Here is a 17118-nt window from a genome sequence, read left to right as displayed (position 1 = left end):
CACAACTGAGCAAGAGGACAAGTACATTAGAGTCTCTAGTTTGAGAAACAGATGCCTCACATGTCCTCAACTGGTGGCTTCATTAAATAGTACCCGCAAAACACCAGTCTCAATGTGAACAGTGAAGAGGCGACTCCGGGATGCTGCCCTTCTAGGCCTAGCGACTCACTCTCTCGGGAGACCTGCAAGCCCACAGGAGTGAAACATACACAGAGCTTGATGGACTCACCCCGTCCCTGTACAAAGGACTGAAGACAGCTTTTTTTAACGAAGTGACTTTTTTTATACATGTTTTCATGTCTTAAACATGTTTTACTTTTGTTAAATCATTTGTACACATTTTAAGTGGCTTTTACAGATTTTATGTTTTTACAAGGAAAAGTGCCTGCCATCCAGGACCTCTATACCAGGCGGTGTCAGAGGAGGCCCTAAAAATGGCCAAATACCCCAGCCACCCGTCATAGACTGTTCTCTCAAGTACCGGAGTGCCAAGTCTAGGACAAAAAGGCTTCTCAACAGTTTTTTCCCCCAAGCCATAAGACTCCTGAACAGGTAGCCAATGGTTACCTGGACTATTTGCATTGTGACCGGCGCACGTGACAAATAAACTTTGATTTGAGGTGGGATTTAGAACTTTGTGGTTGTGGTAACTACTGACGACCCCTCACGCATACACGGAGATATTGGAGAAAGGAATCCCATTGGCCAATAAATGGAGGCACGTAACGCCTCACCCAGCAGACGGTTGACCAATCGCGTTCACGTTGTTATGCCGCGTCACACTGTTGCTAAACTAATCGTCACGCCATCCCTTCTCAAAGTCAGGGTATGAGTCGAGAAACCTGTGTATTTGCCTCGAAAGTACGTATGTCTCGATTCCAAAACTATACGATATTACAGATAACTTAATTATCTCACATATTGGAAAAAAAATTGTAATATTGTACTTGTTGTTGAAGAAATGAATGACAATGTGTGTTGACACATCGTATAATGAAAACGTGGTGCAAGTAATGGGCTTTGTCTTGTTACAAATAACAAACACTTCGAATGTCAAAATCGCAACGCTTGTAATGAGCAATACCAATGGTTTTGTAAAAGCGCCACCAAGTTCTCAATAGATGTGTAAATTATATAGTTGAATAAAACTTTTTTTTTTAAACCGGCGGCGTTGTTGAACGTTTGTGTTACCGTGCGCACTCAAGAAGGCTTTTCCAATTATTTTTTCAACTCTCATTGTTCTATTTGTGGCTCAACCTGTAACCCGACGGGTTCTACGGCGAAAATCATGAATATTCATGTATCGCCCCTCCCCCTCTACTACAGAAGGACATTTCGCCCACCGTTCATGGCCGTTCATGTGAACAGTCGTGTGCACCGTACATTAGCTAACTAAAAGAAGAATATTCCGAAACCATGGCACAATCAGGCAACGTAAGAATGACATCTAAAATCTACTTATGTTTAATGGTTCACGACAGTTGGTCTCACACGGCCACAAGTTAAATGACAACATGGTTGAACTCGCTAGCTAGCTAACGTTAGCAAATGAGCTAACTACTGTAGCTATTGTGGAACTACACTTCTGTGGGCATGGAATGTTTAGCTAGTTACCTAGCTATTTTGTATCACCTGTTGTTCACTTGAAACACGTGCTGAACATTGAGTTACAATTGATCTATTTCGAATACACATTGGGCGGGTTCGATTACACTGAGCGGCGGGACACCCGGCATAGATAGGCCCGTCACGTCATCGGGCGAAAGCAAGCAGTAATCTGAGCCGCTTGGTCATTTTGTCAACAAGGCAGCATGGTACATTGTCCTGAAACATCTCTTTTCCATGAAATACGTTAGAGTTGTCTAGACAGCTTTCGTTGGAAAGGCAGATGAAGCGTTTATCAAAAGCAATCCATTTTGCTTGGGGAAACAATCTCACTAATATAATGTAATGGCGCCTTTTTGTAGGCAATAACTCCACCATGGTTCGTTGGACAAAGCCTATGAGGAAAATTATATTTGGGTTTGGGTAAACGCTGAAAATGAGGTCTGTGGTAAACACAGGTTTGAGATCTTATACGTTAGGTTCTAGGATATAATCTTCGTCAGCTAACGTCATTTTCAGTGAATTTTGAAGAATTTATGTAATATTAAAATGCATAAATCACATAAAGGCGTCATAATTCGTAAAGTCCCTGTTAACCGACTGCTATCTCATAGACATTTTTTAAATGAGATTTCCTAAACCTGTGTTAAGCTCAGACCTTATTTTCTGTGTTTATTCCATAACCCTATTCTTTACCCATTAATTTTTCACAAAGGGATGTCTGAACGAACCAGAGGTAATTTATTTCCTGGTTTTAGGAATACAAACTGGCAAACTCTATTACTACTGCAATCAATTTTAAACCCAGGCAGGATTAATCGAACCCTCCCCCAGTTGTCTGTTTGTGATTGGTTGGTGATGATGGGTTAAAGAACACCAGTTGAAATGCTTATCCCAAAGGTTGTTTTATAGGGAACCCCATCAAGAACATCAACTAGACAGAAAGTTGGAGAGATTGGTGACGACAAACAGGATGAAAATAATTCTGGTAAGTGGTTCCCAACTATTTTCTCCTCTATAGCCCGTGCAATATTTAATGCAACGTATATTGAGAAAGTTACTTGTTTAATGCGTCCTTGATACATCAATGTAACTTTCAGAAGGCCAGACTGATTCTCCAGCATCAACAGAGGTAGCTGCCCCTACTCCACAGGTCATCTTTTCCACAGAACCTGATGCTAATGAGGATGGAGATAAAGTAGCTCCCATTGAAGATGATGTTACAGAGAACGAGGAGGTCAAAGATGTCCCAGGTAAAGAAAATGCTTTGAGGGGAGGCAAGCGTAGACCATATATTTAGTGTGTTTGACGTTGTCCCAGCATGTAATTGGAATAGGGATTATGTTCATATGACATTTCTTAAACGCAAAACATTTCCTGTTCCATTAAATTCAGTAGGTATTTCCTTTGTTAATGAATATTGTTTATGTAGCTTGTGAAGCGGAGCAGATGGACACAACTCCTGCTGCTGAGGAGGAAGCTGTTAAGGTCACCTTTGAGTCAGAAAATGCCATCGAAGATGCCAGTAATGTTGAAGAGAAGACCAATGGAAATGACCAGGGTGAGGTCAAAGAACAACAGAATTGTAATGCATTTTTCCAGGGGTGTATTCACTCCGAAGCAAAAGGGGAGGCACCTACCTTCATTTATCCATTAAAAACTCAAGTTTTTGTTGCGTAACGCAACTGGACTAATAATTACCCCCCCCCCAGATATCACTCATTTATGTTTTTCCATCAGGGTATGTATGGAATAGGGTTTAATACATGTGTCTATGTGCGTTTCTCTCTCCAGCTGTTGCAGTAGCCCCAGTGAAGAGGAAAGCAGAGGATGAGACTTCTCCAGCTAAGAAAACAAAGTGCATTAATGGTGGTATGGTTATGAGCAAGAGTTAATATCACTCCTGTTTTGAGTGCTTGATTGATGGTGTCAGTGAGCTAACATGCTCCTTTGTTTATTTTTTTTATTTTTAGGTTTTTGTCTTTTTGTTGGTAACTTGAACACATCCAAGGAAGTGGAGGAAATCAACGATGCCTTGGCCAACTTTTTTACGTCGCATAGTCTGTTATTTCAAGCTATTCGAGTGGACATAACAAAGTGGGTACCATTTTTATGCACTTAATAAACTTAAACTCTTCAAATGTTTGTACATTTCCTCACGAGACAGATTATTCCCCTTTCCATGGCAAAGGATTTGTACAAATATATTGACATAATGTCAAATGTTTTTTTGGGATGCATTCTCTAGGAAATTTGCATATGTAGACTTTCACACAGAGGAAGACTTGACAAAAGCCCTTGAGCTGGATAGGGTGAAGATCTTGGACCAAAAGATAAGGCTAGGCAAGGCTAATGTCAAAGATGTCACAGCAGAGGAAAAAAAAGGTACTAGTCTCATCTTGAGTGAGTTTTCCATGCTGCTGATATATTAGACATTTCTAGAATTGATTGATTTATTTCCATGTATTGACAGACGTCTCCCTCCCCACACAGCTAAAGATGCCAAGACCTTGTACGTCAAGAATATCTCATTCTCTGCAACAAAGGAGGACTTAAAGAAAGTCTTTGACACAGCGGTCGAAATCAGGTTTCCTAGAGGCATTGGCCGACCAAGCAAAGGGTGAGAGTTGTCATCCAAAGTGCCCGTTTGATATCAATGCTTGATTTACAAGGTACCGTGTTGGTCCCAGGATTCAGCTCTTAACACTTGGCGTCTACTTGTGACAGAATTGCCTACATAGAGTTCAAAACGGAGGCCATTGCTGAGAAAGTGCTGGAGGAGAAGCAGGGGACTGATGTCCAAGGCCGTGTCATCGTTATTGACTTTTTAGGAGAAAAGAGCCAACAACAAAAAATGATCAATGCTCCAGGTAAGGGTAGACTGAAATGAAGTCACTGGGATTTCCATTACTGTTGAAGCACAAGGTACTTGAATAGCTATATGGCTAGTCACGTTGCTCTGTAGCATCTTTGAGATGAGACCGATTTTACAAAGTGTATTAATTCACTGGTTAACATGTCCTCAAATGTTCTGTTCCATAGCTGAGGCCACACCGAATAACGAGTTATTGGTGACAAACCTGGCTTACACTGCGAAAGAGGATGCCCTAAGGAAAATCTTTCTCAAAGCAGTCAGTGTCAGAATACCACAGAGCAGTGGCAAACCAAGAGGGTAAGGGTGCACATTGATGCTGCACCTGCTTTTTGTTGCGCTCTACTGAACATTTTGAGCGCCATCAAATAGATCATTATAAATATTCTGTTCGGATGAATTTGATAGTAATTTCATGTTCAGAATGGACATGGTAACTTGAGACAATTGTGTCAATTTGTCGCCCCCTTTTTTTTTTTTAAAGTCATGCCTTCATTCAGTTTGAAAGTGTGGAGGATGCTAAAGAAGCCATGGAATCATCGTTAAACAAAGAGATTTGTGGAAGAGCCATCGGAGTAAAGTTCAGCCAGAAGAGGCCAGAAGGTGACCAAGAGAACTCAGGTGAATATAGCAGAAAATTTGTAGGTGAATAATTCACGTTGTTTGAATGTGCCATCATTCATACCTGTGTGTTCTCTTGGTAGTTCCTTCCAAGACGTTGATGGTCAGGAATCTTGCCAAGGAGACGAGCGAGGAGACTTTGAAAAGCTCCTTTGAAGGTGCCATTGAAGCTCGAGTCACTAAAGACAAGGAGACTGGTGAATCTAGAGGGTATGTTTCAAAATATGACCCTTTTGAAACCACATTGTTATTACATTCAGACAGTGCTTTGAATACTCCTTCTTCGTACTTCTCAGGTTTGGCTTTGTGGACTTTGAGAGCATAGAGGTCTGCAAAGCTGTTAAGGAGGCTGTGGTGGACCTTCAGATTGACGGGAGCAAGGTGACCCTGATCTATGCCACGCCCCAGGGCGAACGAGGACCTCGTGGAGAAGGACCGGGCTTCAACAGGAGCTTCAGAGGGAAACCCGGAGGTCGAGGTGGCGGTCGAGGCAGGGGCAGGGGTGGAGGCTTCAGGGGTGGACGAGGAGGTGAGGTCATCTAGTTTGAATTACATTTTTTGGAAAAGTCATGAGGACATATCAATTGATACTTAAAATCCAATTTGATTTGACACATGCTTCGTAAACAACAGGTGAAATGCTTTCTAACGGGTCCTTTTCCAACAATACAGAGTTAACCATAAAAAAAGATCAAATAGAAATAGTGATGCGGAATAAAGGGTATGAGGTAAAGTGACTTGGCAACAACATAGACCGTAGCAGCAGTGTATATGGGCAGTGTGAAAGTGTGTGTGTGGCGTCAGTATGCATGTGTGTGTTAGCGTGTCAGTGTAATTATCTGTGAGTGAGAGTCCAGTGTGTGCGCGTTGTTGGTGTAAAAAATTATAGGGTAAACGCAAGTAAGTCCAGATAGCCATTTGATTAGCTATTTAGCAGTCTTATGGCTTGGGGGTAGAAACTGTTCAGGGTCTTGTTGGTTCCAGACTTGGTGCACTGGTAACGCTTGCCATGCGCTAACAGAGAATAGTCTATAGCTTTGGTGACTGGAGCCTTTGACAATTTTTTGGGCCTTCCTCTGAAACCGCCTGGTATAGAGGTCCTGGGTGCCAGGGAGCTCGGCCTCAGTAATGTACTAGGCCGTACCTTCCACCCTCGGTAGTGCCTTGCAGTCGTGTTTCTTGCAGTTGCCGTACTAATCAGTGATGCAGCCAGTCAACATGCTCTCAATGGTTCAGCTGTATAACTTTTTGATGATCTGAGTGCCTGTGCCAAATCTGTCATGCCCTTTTCACAACTGTGTGTGTGTACTTCACACTTTTTAATGTGGTTCTAGTGCCTGAAATGTTTCTTTACTCGAGTTATATCTACCAACAATTCTATCAGCTTTGGAAGATGGTGTCATTTGTTGTTATTGTTGTTTTTCAGGCAGAGGTGGTGGCGGCGGTGGAAGGAGGACTTAAAACAGCAAATATCTTCTTCTTTTTTACAATGGACTGCTGCAGCTGAGCTCTAATTCAACATCTGAATTAACTGACAAGCTTGTAATGGGCATCTATCCCTAATAATTTCAATAAAACAAATGAATTTGTTCGTAGTTTAAATGATTTATGTGAAAAGATTCTACCACGTTCATACTTAACAATGTAATGTCTTACACACTTACTGTATGTGTAACATTTTGTTTGAGTTTGTCTGTTTTCCATTAGTTTACCTTTTAATTGTTAATTTCTTGATTATGCAAATACTATATTGAAGACTGAGTAATTAAAGGGTTCCCAAATTTAATGTGGATTTTCAGATTTTTCTTTTTGAAAATCTTTATTTTGTGAGATTTTAGAGGGATCTTGTGTCTTTTTGCTATAGAAATGTGCAACAAATTATGGAAAATGTGGACTTTTAGTATTTCTACAGTAGGTTTCCTCAAGGAGAAAGCTTCGATGTTAAAGATAAAACAAAAACACTTTAGTAAATGCTATAGTATAATACAGTCTGCAAAAATAATACAGTATATACCAGAGTATACAGCAGCAGTCAAAAGTTTGGACACACCTACTCATTCAAAGGTTTTTCTTTATTTTTACTATTTTCTACATTGTATAATCATAGTGAAGACATCAAAACTGTAATAATACATGGAATCATGTAGTAACCAAATAAATATTTTATGTTTTTGATTCTTCAAAGTATTTGGCATTCTCTCAACCATCTTCACCTGGAATGTTTTTCAACAGTTGGAGTTCCTACGTATGCTGAGCACTTGTTGGCTGTTGTTCCTTCACGCTGCAGTCTAACTCATCCCAAACCATCTCAATTGGTTTGAGGTCGGGTGATTGTGGAGGCCAGGTCATCTGATGCAGCACTCCATCACTCTCCTTGGTAAAATAGCCCTTACACTGCCTAGAGGTGTGTTGGGTCATCGTCCTAATGAAAGACAAATGATAGTCGCACTAAGCACAAACCAGATGGGATGGTGTATCGCTGCAGAATGCTGTGGTAGCCATGCTGGTTAAGTGCCTTGAATTCTAAATACATCGCAGACAGTGTCACCAGCAAAACACCATCACACCTCCGTGCTTCACGGTGGGTACCACAAATGCAGAGATCATCCGTTCACCTACTCTGCGTCTCACAAAGACACGGCGGAACCAAAAATCTAAAATTGGGAGTCAACAGACCAAAGGACAGATTTCCACCTGTCTAATGTCCATTGCTCGTGTTTCTTTGCCTAAGCAAGTCTCATCTTCTTGTTGGTGTCCTTTAATAGTGTTTTATTTTGCAGTAATTTGACCATGAAGGGCTGATTCACCCAGTCTCAACTGAACAGTTGATGTTGAGATGTGTCTGTTACTTGAACTCGAAGAAGCATTTATTTGGGCTGCGTTCTGAGGTGCAGTTAACTACTGAACTTATCATCTGCAACAAAGGTAACTCTGGATCTTCCTTTCCTGTGGCGGTCCTCATGAGAGCCAGTTTCATCATAGCGCTTGATGGTTTTTGTGACTGCACTTCTTGAAATGTTCTGCATTGACTGATCTTCATGTCTTAAAGTAATGATGGACTGTCATTTCTCTTTGCTTATTTGAGCTGTTCTTGCCATAATATGGACTTGGTCTTCTACCAAATAGGTCCATCTTCTGTATACCAGACCTACCTTGTCACAACACAATTGATTGGCTCAAACGCATTAAGAAGGAAAGAAAATCTGTAAATTAACTTTTAACGAGGCACACCTGTTAATTGAAATTCATTCCAGGTTACTACCTCATGAAGCTGGTTGATAAGAATGCCAAGAGTGTACAAAGTTGTCATCAAGGCAGAGGGTGGCTACTTTGAAGAATCTCAAATATAAAATATATTGTGGCTCGTTTAACACTTTTTTTTGGTTAATACATGTTTCCATATGTGTTATTTCCTAGTTTTGATGTCTTCACTATTATTCTACAATGTAGAAGAAAAAAAAGAAAAACCTGTTCAAACTTTTGACTGGTACTGTAATTATGTGTGGGTATGATACAGAGGAGTAAATTCCAGACCAGAAGATGCGACTTGGGCAGAGTGGGATATACTCACTATGTCCCATCTTATGCTTCATTAGAAATTGAATGTTGCGTGTAATTTAGCCTCCACATGTCATCAAATGATCTAGACTACTTGGTCTCATTGGTGGACCAAATAGGCCATGTACCAGTTACTACATATAATGAACAAATGAAATTGTCAGATTTAACAAATTAGTTAAGAGTTTTGAGGGAATGGGGATACCTAGTCAGTTGCAGAAGCGAATGCAAACAACTAAAATGTGTCTTAGGCATTTAACCCAACCCTTCTGAATCAGAGAGGTGCCGGGGGCTGCCTTAATCAACGTCCACATCATCGGCGCCCAGGGTGCAGTTGTTGGGGGTTAACTGCCTTGTTCAAGGGCAGATTTTTCCCCCTTGCCTGTTTAGGGATTGGAACCAGCGACTTCTCGGTGACTGGCCCAAGGCTTTTAATTCGGTAGGCTACCATTTTGTCAATGTTTTACTCAGAAAACAATACTTTACAAATATGTCAATGTCCAACCTGAGTGTAATATGGTCATTTACATAAGGAGACTGTTACTTTTGGAATACACCTGTTCTGTTGCCATGCATTGTCCTGGTATCAATTGATTTTAAGTCATTAGAATTCTGTCATCTCTTGGATAGGCATAGGGTAGTGTAAAGCAATGGAAAACAGATTTCTGAATTAATTAATTAATTGGAACATGTTCTCTTCCCCCACACACACCAAGAAAACAGAATAATTCCATGCAGAAAATGTAACATATTGTGATGTATGATGCAAACCCAGTCTTGGAGGTCTTGCTACTTTGCACTCAGAACATTTTAAACTTTTACAGAGGGTTAGACAGCGATAGCAAAGAGTAAGAAAAGGGGATGAATTACGCTAAATGTGTCCTTTAATGAACTCACGTCCTTAATGGTTGTGAATGAACCAGTTTCGGAATAGCATTTCATCAAGGTTCAACAAAAGTGATTGTTAATATTCTCTCACATGCTGTAGTGTAGTAGACCACCATTACTGATACTACCATTACGGACACTACTTTTATTAGTGACAAAGTTTAGAAGTCCACCTCTTATCAAATCGGAGAAGTAGACTGTAGACATGGTTCTTGATCAGTGATCAGCCTGCACCTAGTCAAGCCCAGGTTGCATGTTCATGTAATTTATAGGCGAACGCCCAAAACCCCACTAGTTGTATTGTTTTAAATTAAAAGAGTCAAAAAGAAACAAAAATAGCTTAGCAAAGGGCAATTTCCCATGCAAGAATTTTGCTAAGAAGTGGTATGAGTGGGCAGGGGAAAACTGAAAATTATATGTTATTGGCAGAGAAGTTTGGAACTCTCTTTCTTATTGGTGTATTAACTCATTTACAGCATGGTGATGTCACAATGGAAAGTCAAAACTCCCTCCCACCAAAAACAGGCAGACATTTCTGGCAATCTTTTTAAAGTGCTCTCATGTTAAAAAGGCATTATTATCCTTTTCACAGTATTATTCCAAACTCATAGTGTGGAAATACACACAAAATATTAAGAACACCTTCCTAATGTTGACTCCAATGGTTCCCACAGTTGTGTCAAGTTGTCTGGATGCCCTTTGGGTGGAGGACAATTCTTGATACACACAGGAAATTGTTGAGCGTGAATAACCTTGCAGCAGCGCAGTTCTTGACACAAAATGGTGCGCCTGGCACTTACTACCATACCCCGTTCAAAGGCACTTACATCTTTTGTCTTGCCCATTCACCCTGTGAATGGTACACATACATAATCCATGTCTCAATTGTCTCAAGGCTTAAAAATCCCTCTTTAACCTCTTCTGGACAGAATGAAACATTTACATGTTGCAACATCTTTATTGACACAGACAGGGTTGAAGAGCACACAGCCTTTCTTAATGCTGTTAAGGAGGCCTCAACAAGACAACATAGACCAACAACACAGATAAGCCAAGTGTCAGTCAATTAATATTGTTATTTGTATAGCATGTTAAACCAATGATTTTGTCAGAAAGGGATTGACATAATTTCGAGCCGATTCTGACGCAAGCAAAGGTAAAAATGTCAAGGTACACTACATGACCAAAAGTATGAGGACACCTTCTTGTCGAACATCTCATTCCAAAATCATGGGCATTAATATGAAGTTGGTCCCCCCTTTGCTATAACAGCCTCTAGTCTTATGGGAAGGCTTTCCGATAGATGTTGGAACATTGCTGCAGGGACTTGCTTCCATTCAGCCTCGAGAGCATTACTGAGGTCGGGCACTGATGTTGGGCAATTAGGCCTGGCTCGCAGATGACGTTCCAATTTATCCCAAAGGTGTTAGACGGAATTGAGGTCAGGGCTCTGTGCAGGCCTGTCAAGTAATTCCACACCGATCTCGACAAACCATTTCTGTATGAACCTCGCTTTGTGCATAGGGGCATTGTCATGCTGAAACAGAAAAAGGCTTTCCCCAAACTGTTGCCACAAAGTTGGACGCACAGAATCATCTAGAATGTAATTGTATGCTGTTGTGTTAAGATTTCCCTTAATTGGAACTATGGGGCATAGCCCAAACCATGAAAAACAGCACCAGACCATTATTCCTCCTCCACCAAACTTTACAGTTGGCATTATGCATTGGGGCAGGTAGCATTCTCCTGTCATCTGCCGAACCCAGATTCTGCCAGATGGTGAAGCGTGATTCATCACTCCAGAGAATGCGTTTTCCACTGCTCCAGAGTCCAATGGCGGCATGTTTTACAACACTCCAGCCGACGCTTGGCATTGCGCATGGTGATCTTATACCCTGTGTACGGTGTCGCATGGTGAAACACCACTTCCCATTCATTTTCAACGGAAGGAAAGCGGTGAGAAGCGGAGAGGGCGGGGGACCGTTGGGCATTGCGAACGCGGCGTAGGCAGGAGGCTGTGAAAAAGTTCAGCATTTCCCAACTTTTTATATATTACTCTGTTTTCTCCCCAATTTCGTGATATCCAATTGTTTATTAGCTACTATCTTGTTTCATCGCTACAACTCCCGTATGGGCTCGGGAGAGACGAAGGTTGAAAGTCATGCGTCCTCCGATACCCAACCAAGCCGCACTGCTTCTTAACACAGCGCGCATCCAACCCGGAAGCCAGCCGCATCAATGTGTCAGAGGAAACACTGTGCACCTGGCAACCTTGGTTAGCGCGCACTGCGCCCGGCCCGCCACAAGAGTCGCTGGTGTGCGATTAGACAAGGATATCCCTACCGGCCAACCCCTCCCTAACCCGGACGACGCTAGGCCAATTGTGCGACGGACCTCCCGGTCGCGGCCAGTTACGACAGAGCCTGGGCGCGAACCCCAGAGGTGGCGCAGCTGGCGCAGCTGGCGCTGCAGTACAGCGCCCTTAACCACTGCGAGGCAGCATTTCCGAACTTTATGGAAATCACCAGTGGCGACCGCTGGGCGATGACCAATCATATCGAGTGGTTCCCATGAAGAATTTGATGCTATGTGACCCATCGCTGGAGACATTCTTCAGCAAAGATGGCCGACAAAAATACTAGGATGGAAGCAAATATAAGTAATTATAACGTCATAACGAGTCATGAAACAAATGTACATTTGAGAGGAATATGTAGCCGATCTGTGTATGGACCCTAAAACATTTGGTATAAATATTAGTTCAGAACCTAGCTATGAACCTCAGCTATCATAGCCTGTTCTATCGACTTCAAAACAGTCTGAATGGCAATAATGAAGCCTATGGATTGAGTAGAATATAATATAACTTTATTGTGCCAAGGATGCAAGTCCTATATACTGTACATGTAGTTATTACCAAGCATGAGATCCCCACATTGTAGCCTGTACATTGAATATATTCACTGATCATGTGCTCTACCTTGGCAAATAAAGGTGTGGTTCAGGTATGAGACATTGTGAGACATTCTTTTTCAGACATATCCAATACCAGGAGTATCAAAATCCAGTCTTTGAATGATGCTGTGTCTGCATGTATGTATTACAATTATAAACTTCAACAGTGTTTACCAATCCCGGTCCTGGGACATCAATGGTTGCACAATGTAACTATGCAATAGACTACAAACGTGGTGTAACTAGTGAAAGGCTGATTTGTAATTCTTATATACAGAAACAGAATTTAAAAAACAGTACACTACACTTCCTACGCATCATGTAAATACTCTAAAACCGGTTCATCTCAATATCAAACTCCCTTCATCCGCATTGATCTGAGGACACAGGATAGGTGTAGTATTTCATCAAATCAGAGACTTACTTTCAACCAGTTGAGAATGTGAAACGCTTTCTTGAAAGAAGTTCGTTATCCAAGTAATATAAATACATAATGCATGCATTAAAAATATTATCATTGTAAATACACGTTCAATCTGTACTTCAATGTACATCTGGTGTGCATTATAAAAACAGGAAGAAAGAGGAGGAGGGTAGAGAGGTGTAAGAAGGAGCGCAACAGACAGAAAGGGGAAAGCGGTATGAACAGAGGAGCAGGGAAGAGAGCATATGATTAATGAATCACAGTGCTACCCTAATATTATCTGAGTTCATCACAATTACATAATAATGTCTCTAGTGGTGTCTCATAACAGTCTTGGGCCCCCAGTTGGCCCGAAGGTTATCTTATGAGTGGGTGAGATGGTGATGATGGGATAGGGGGTTGGCACCCTCTCTCACATCAAAACGTACGTGCAAACGAGCCTTGTGGTTTTTCTTTTTTTCTTCGAACACTGTCAGTCATCGTAATCATCAGGAGGTGAAATGCAAAACTGACCTTGTATCATTAACTCTGGGACTACTACATCTTTATCTGTATTTCAACGTAAAGCATCTCTTTAATAATACTTTCTGTTGACCCGACCAAGTGACCTCTCACCTCTGATCATGCTGTGCTCTCTATGTGTCAGCCAGTTCAGATGCGGGAGGGGTTCACTGACACAGCTGATATAACCTAGAGGATTTGGGAGAAGGGGGAGAGGGATGAAGTGAAGGAGAGAAACTGTAATTGAGAAAATACAGTAGTTAAAGAGACAATGTTCAACAGGAATCTGTGTGTGTGGTCTCACCTGGTGTCCACACTAAATAGCTGCAGAGTACTTTATACTCAAAAACATGCATGAAAACATGAGGACAAACAATATAGCGTAGTTATATAAATAGAAATAATGAAGTGTCTTTACTATTCTCCATGGTTGGCCCTCTTGCCTATTCTTTGAAGGTGGAAGGAGCCACAGTTATACACCTGAGCCTGTTTACTGCACAACACAATCCATCAATCAGATTGATACACAAGTGTGTAGGTGCACTCTCATTGAAGATGGTTTGGACCTTTGAGGGATCCAGAGAGTTGAAAATGACAGGTGAGAATGAGAGGGATATTCTGTGTCTATGTTTTTATGCTCATGGCCTCCATGGCTAAGGAGAGATATTCTCTTCTACCATGTATCAGTTATCTTCTGTCTGTGAATCTCCTTTGTTCTTTAGTAAGAGAGTTATTAATGATCTATGATAGAGTCAGTCGATGAATACCACAGCTCCTTTGTTTCCCCCAGTCCTCTCACTACACCCTGTCCCTAGTTCCCTCATTTAACCTCACTATGTAAAAGTGATAATTACACATTTACTTAAGGTTGTAGTTACCTTTGAGGATTATTCAGTCAGAAACCCTAAATTTACACTTGTTTACTTAGCTACAGCCACCTACAGGGAAAAACATCATACGGATGTTACATCACCATCTAAAGACAATTTCATCCTAATTCTTTTTTTCCTCAGTTTCTCTTCCCAAGATAGACGGAGAACTTTCCGGAGACCCACTGGACCTAAAGATGTTCAACGCCACAGACTGGGTCAGTCAGTCTAAATTCTGTTTCAAAGTTGTCTCAATGTTTTCTCAATGTTGTCTCTGTTCCTGTATGGATATTGTAACCTACAGTACATTCTGTTATAGCTATGCTAACAATGCTACATGCTGACGCCGTTTCTGTATGACTACTGTAGCAATGTTGATGTTACACATACTGATGTTCTGACTTGAATTTTAGTTGTTTTTGCTCAAAAAAGTTTGCCTGACTTCATATATTTTTCTGTCATGACTACAACACAAAGCATATTGACAGGTGGTGGCATCCGTGGGATCCTTTCTGTTATAGCTATGCTCAGAGTGCGAATTACACTGTGACATTCGGGGGGTTGTATCTCAATTTTTTTTTAAATATGGGCCTAATCATAAAGACGGAATTTAATGGTAAAAATGAATGACCGTTTAATGTGGGATGAACACAACCAGTCATGATGCTTTCATCTGATTGTCAAACAAATCACTTCAAAAAGTAGGCTACCAGTGCATGTTTGTCCACTCCAATATAATCCAAACAGTGCAATGCATGTATCCTCACGCTTTTTGATGAATGGAAATAGACATCTGTATGCCTAATGACATTTGGCGATTGCCATTGATTAGGCCTACATTAAGTGATGTGCCTTGCTGACAAATGGACCTTTTTTTACACCTGAAATGGGGCTTAAACTGTCCCGGGAAAAACAGGATGGTCACCCTAACACACACGGCCAATTTACTAGGTTAGGCTACAATGTGTAGGCCTATTACCATGAACCTCAAATAGGCCCACCGGTAGCCAGTGATATATTGGTACAAAAATAGGTGGGTAAAGTCTGATTGCCGGTTGCGGTGACAAAAGGAACGCACCCAATACTTTCAATGCATATTTCTGAAAAAGGTGGGTAATTGTACACACATGAACACATACAGAACAGGTAGCCTACATTCAACATAATACAGGAGTTGAATCTAAACATGTTTACACCCTAGCCCATGAGTTGTCCATAATTATTTTGTATTTTTATTTGTCTGTTTATTCATCATTGTAAACAAATTCTTACTTACAATGACGGCCTACCCCGGCCAAACCCTAAAACCAGACGACACTGGGCGCCTTCCTATGTGACTCCCAATCACAGCTTGTTGTGATAGAGCCCAGGATTGAACCAGGGTCTATAGTGATGCCTCTAGCACTGAGATGCAGTGCCTTAGACCACTGTGCCACTCGGGAGCCCTCAGGAGTCTTCACAGATCCTGTGACATAAAACACTGTCTTGTGTCCATTACATGAATTACATTTATGACAGTGTTATTTGTAATTATTAAGCATTTAACAATTTAATTAGAACATTGCATTTAAACCCTGTACAATTCCTGGATCTTGGAGATCTCAATGCAGTGTACCTATGTCAACATAACATTTCATTTTGTTTCACTGTGAAATCAGTTCTCACGGCCACACAAATCCAAGATAATGTAGGCCTATTGCTGGATCCAATCCCCAAGCTGACAAGGTAAAAAATCTGTGGTTCTGCCACTGAGCAAGGCAGTTAAACCCACTGTTCCCCTGGTGCCAAAGACGTGTTGGTTGATTAAGGCAGCCCCCCGCACCTCTCTGATTCCGAGGGGTTGGGTTAAATGCGGAAGATACATTTCAGTTGAATACATTCAGTTGGACAACTGACTAGGTATCCCCCTTTCCCTTTCCCTATGCCATTTCAAAATTGAATGCTTCTAACCGGAAAAAGTCAACTATACTGTAGGCCTACTGTTATGGATTGGATGCGCATTGATTGGTGTCTTGCTGTAGGCTAGTTGTCTAGTGATATTGGCGACCATCATCACCTGATCCAAGAAAGAAACCAAACATTGATTGAAAATAATAAAGCTAAATAAATGGTCTACTTCTTCTGGCCACGGCGAACACCAGTACCAGCATGCACCTGAAAAACAAAGCAATGAGCGCTTTAAACAGCTGACTGACAAAAAGCAAACAATGATAAATCAAAGAATAAATCTAATATATCAGAATAAAGGGATAGGCTATTTTTTAAATCAATGGATCATGGCAAACAAATGGCAAAAATGAGCAAGTACAAAGGAAAATCGATGCGTAAAGGAGCTCAGCTGAGGTCTAAATCAGCACTACTGAGTGGACAGCACCGTGGACAGGGAGACAGTTTATGTAGCCACATTTAAGGGAGCTAATGTCTCATTCAGGGGAGCTGAGCCCCCCCTGGCTCCCCCGTAATTTGCACCCTGGCTATGCTAACAATGCTATATACTAAGACAAGAACACAATCCCTTCCATAAGCATATGTGCCAGACTGTTTCTGCATTCAGCAATGTTACATCATTGCTTTGGCAAGATAGCAAAAAAGATGGCTAAAGCAGACTGGCACTCAGGCTACCTGTCTGAATCACCTTTCGCCTGTCAGATGGGGATGACAGTTTTCAAGGGGGTCCCTGATGTTGCTTCACACCAATGATTGTGAATCCTAGATTCTGGAGGAGCCTACAGACTAAGAGACAGCCCTCTACAATCCCATAATGCCCATGTAGGTGCTCCCCAAGGTCAACCAGGAAGTAAATCTAGCAAAGGACATGGTAAAGT

At 41.4% G+C, this 17118-nt stretch overlaps 1 protein-coding gene across 5 annotated transcripts; it reads left to right on the top strand.

Annotated features, from left to right (window-relative positions):
• The first annotated feature begins 771 nt into the window (after nt 1–771).
• On the top strand, nt 772–6884 carry LOC112260185 (nucleolin). Of its 5 annotated transcripts, none has more exons than XM_024435096.2 (14): nt 772–861; nt 2518–2593; nt 2709–2858; nt 3038–3166; nt 3400–3477; nt 3579–3702; nt 3854–3990; nt 4099–4225; nt 4333–4475; nt 4648–4777; nt 4962–5098; nt 5182–5308; nt 5395–5627; nt 6525–6884. In XM_024435096.2, exons 1-14 carry the CDS (start codon nt 829–831, stop codon nt 6557–6559), a joined length of 1659 nt encoding a protein of 552 aa, XP_024290864.1. In that variant the 5' UTR covers nt 772–828; the 3' UTR covers nt 6560–6884. The 5 variants fall into 5 exon arrangements, with proteins under 5 accessions (XP_024290864.1, XP_024290863.1, XP_024290862.1 ...); XM_024435095.2 differs by having other exon boundaries at nt 2706–2858; nt 3400–3474; XM_024435094.2 differs by having other exon boundaries at nt 773–861; nt 2706–2858.
• The last annotated feature ends 10234 nt before the right edge of the window (nt 6885–17118 follow it).

The sequence above is a fragment of the Oncorhynchus tshawytscha genome, linkage group LG10, assembly GCF_018296145.1.
Source record: "Oncorhynchus tshawytscha isolate Ot180627B linkage group LG10, Otsh_v2.0, whole genome shotgun sequence".
Taxonomy (NCBI): Eukaryota; Metazoa; Chordata; class Actinopteri; order Salmoniformes; family Salmonidae; genus Oncorhynchus; species Oncorhynchus tshawytscha.
This window is presented reverse-complemented; position numbering and strand designations above follow the sequence as displayed.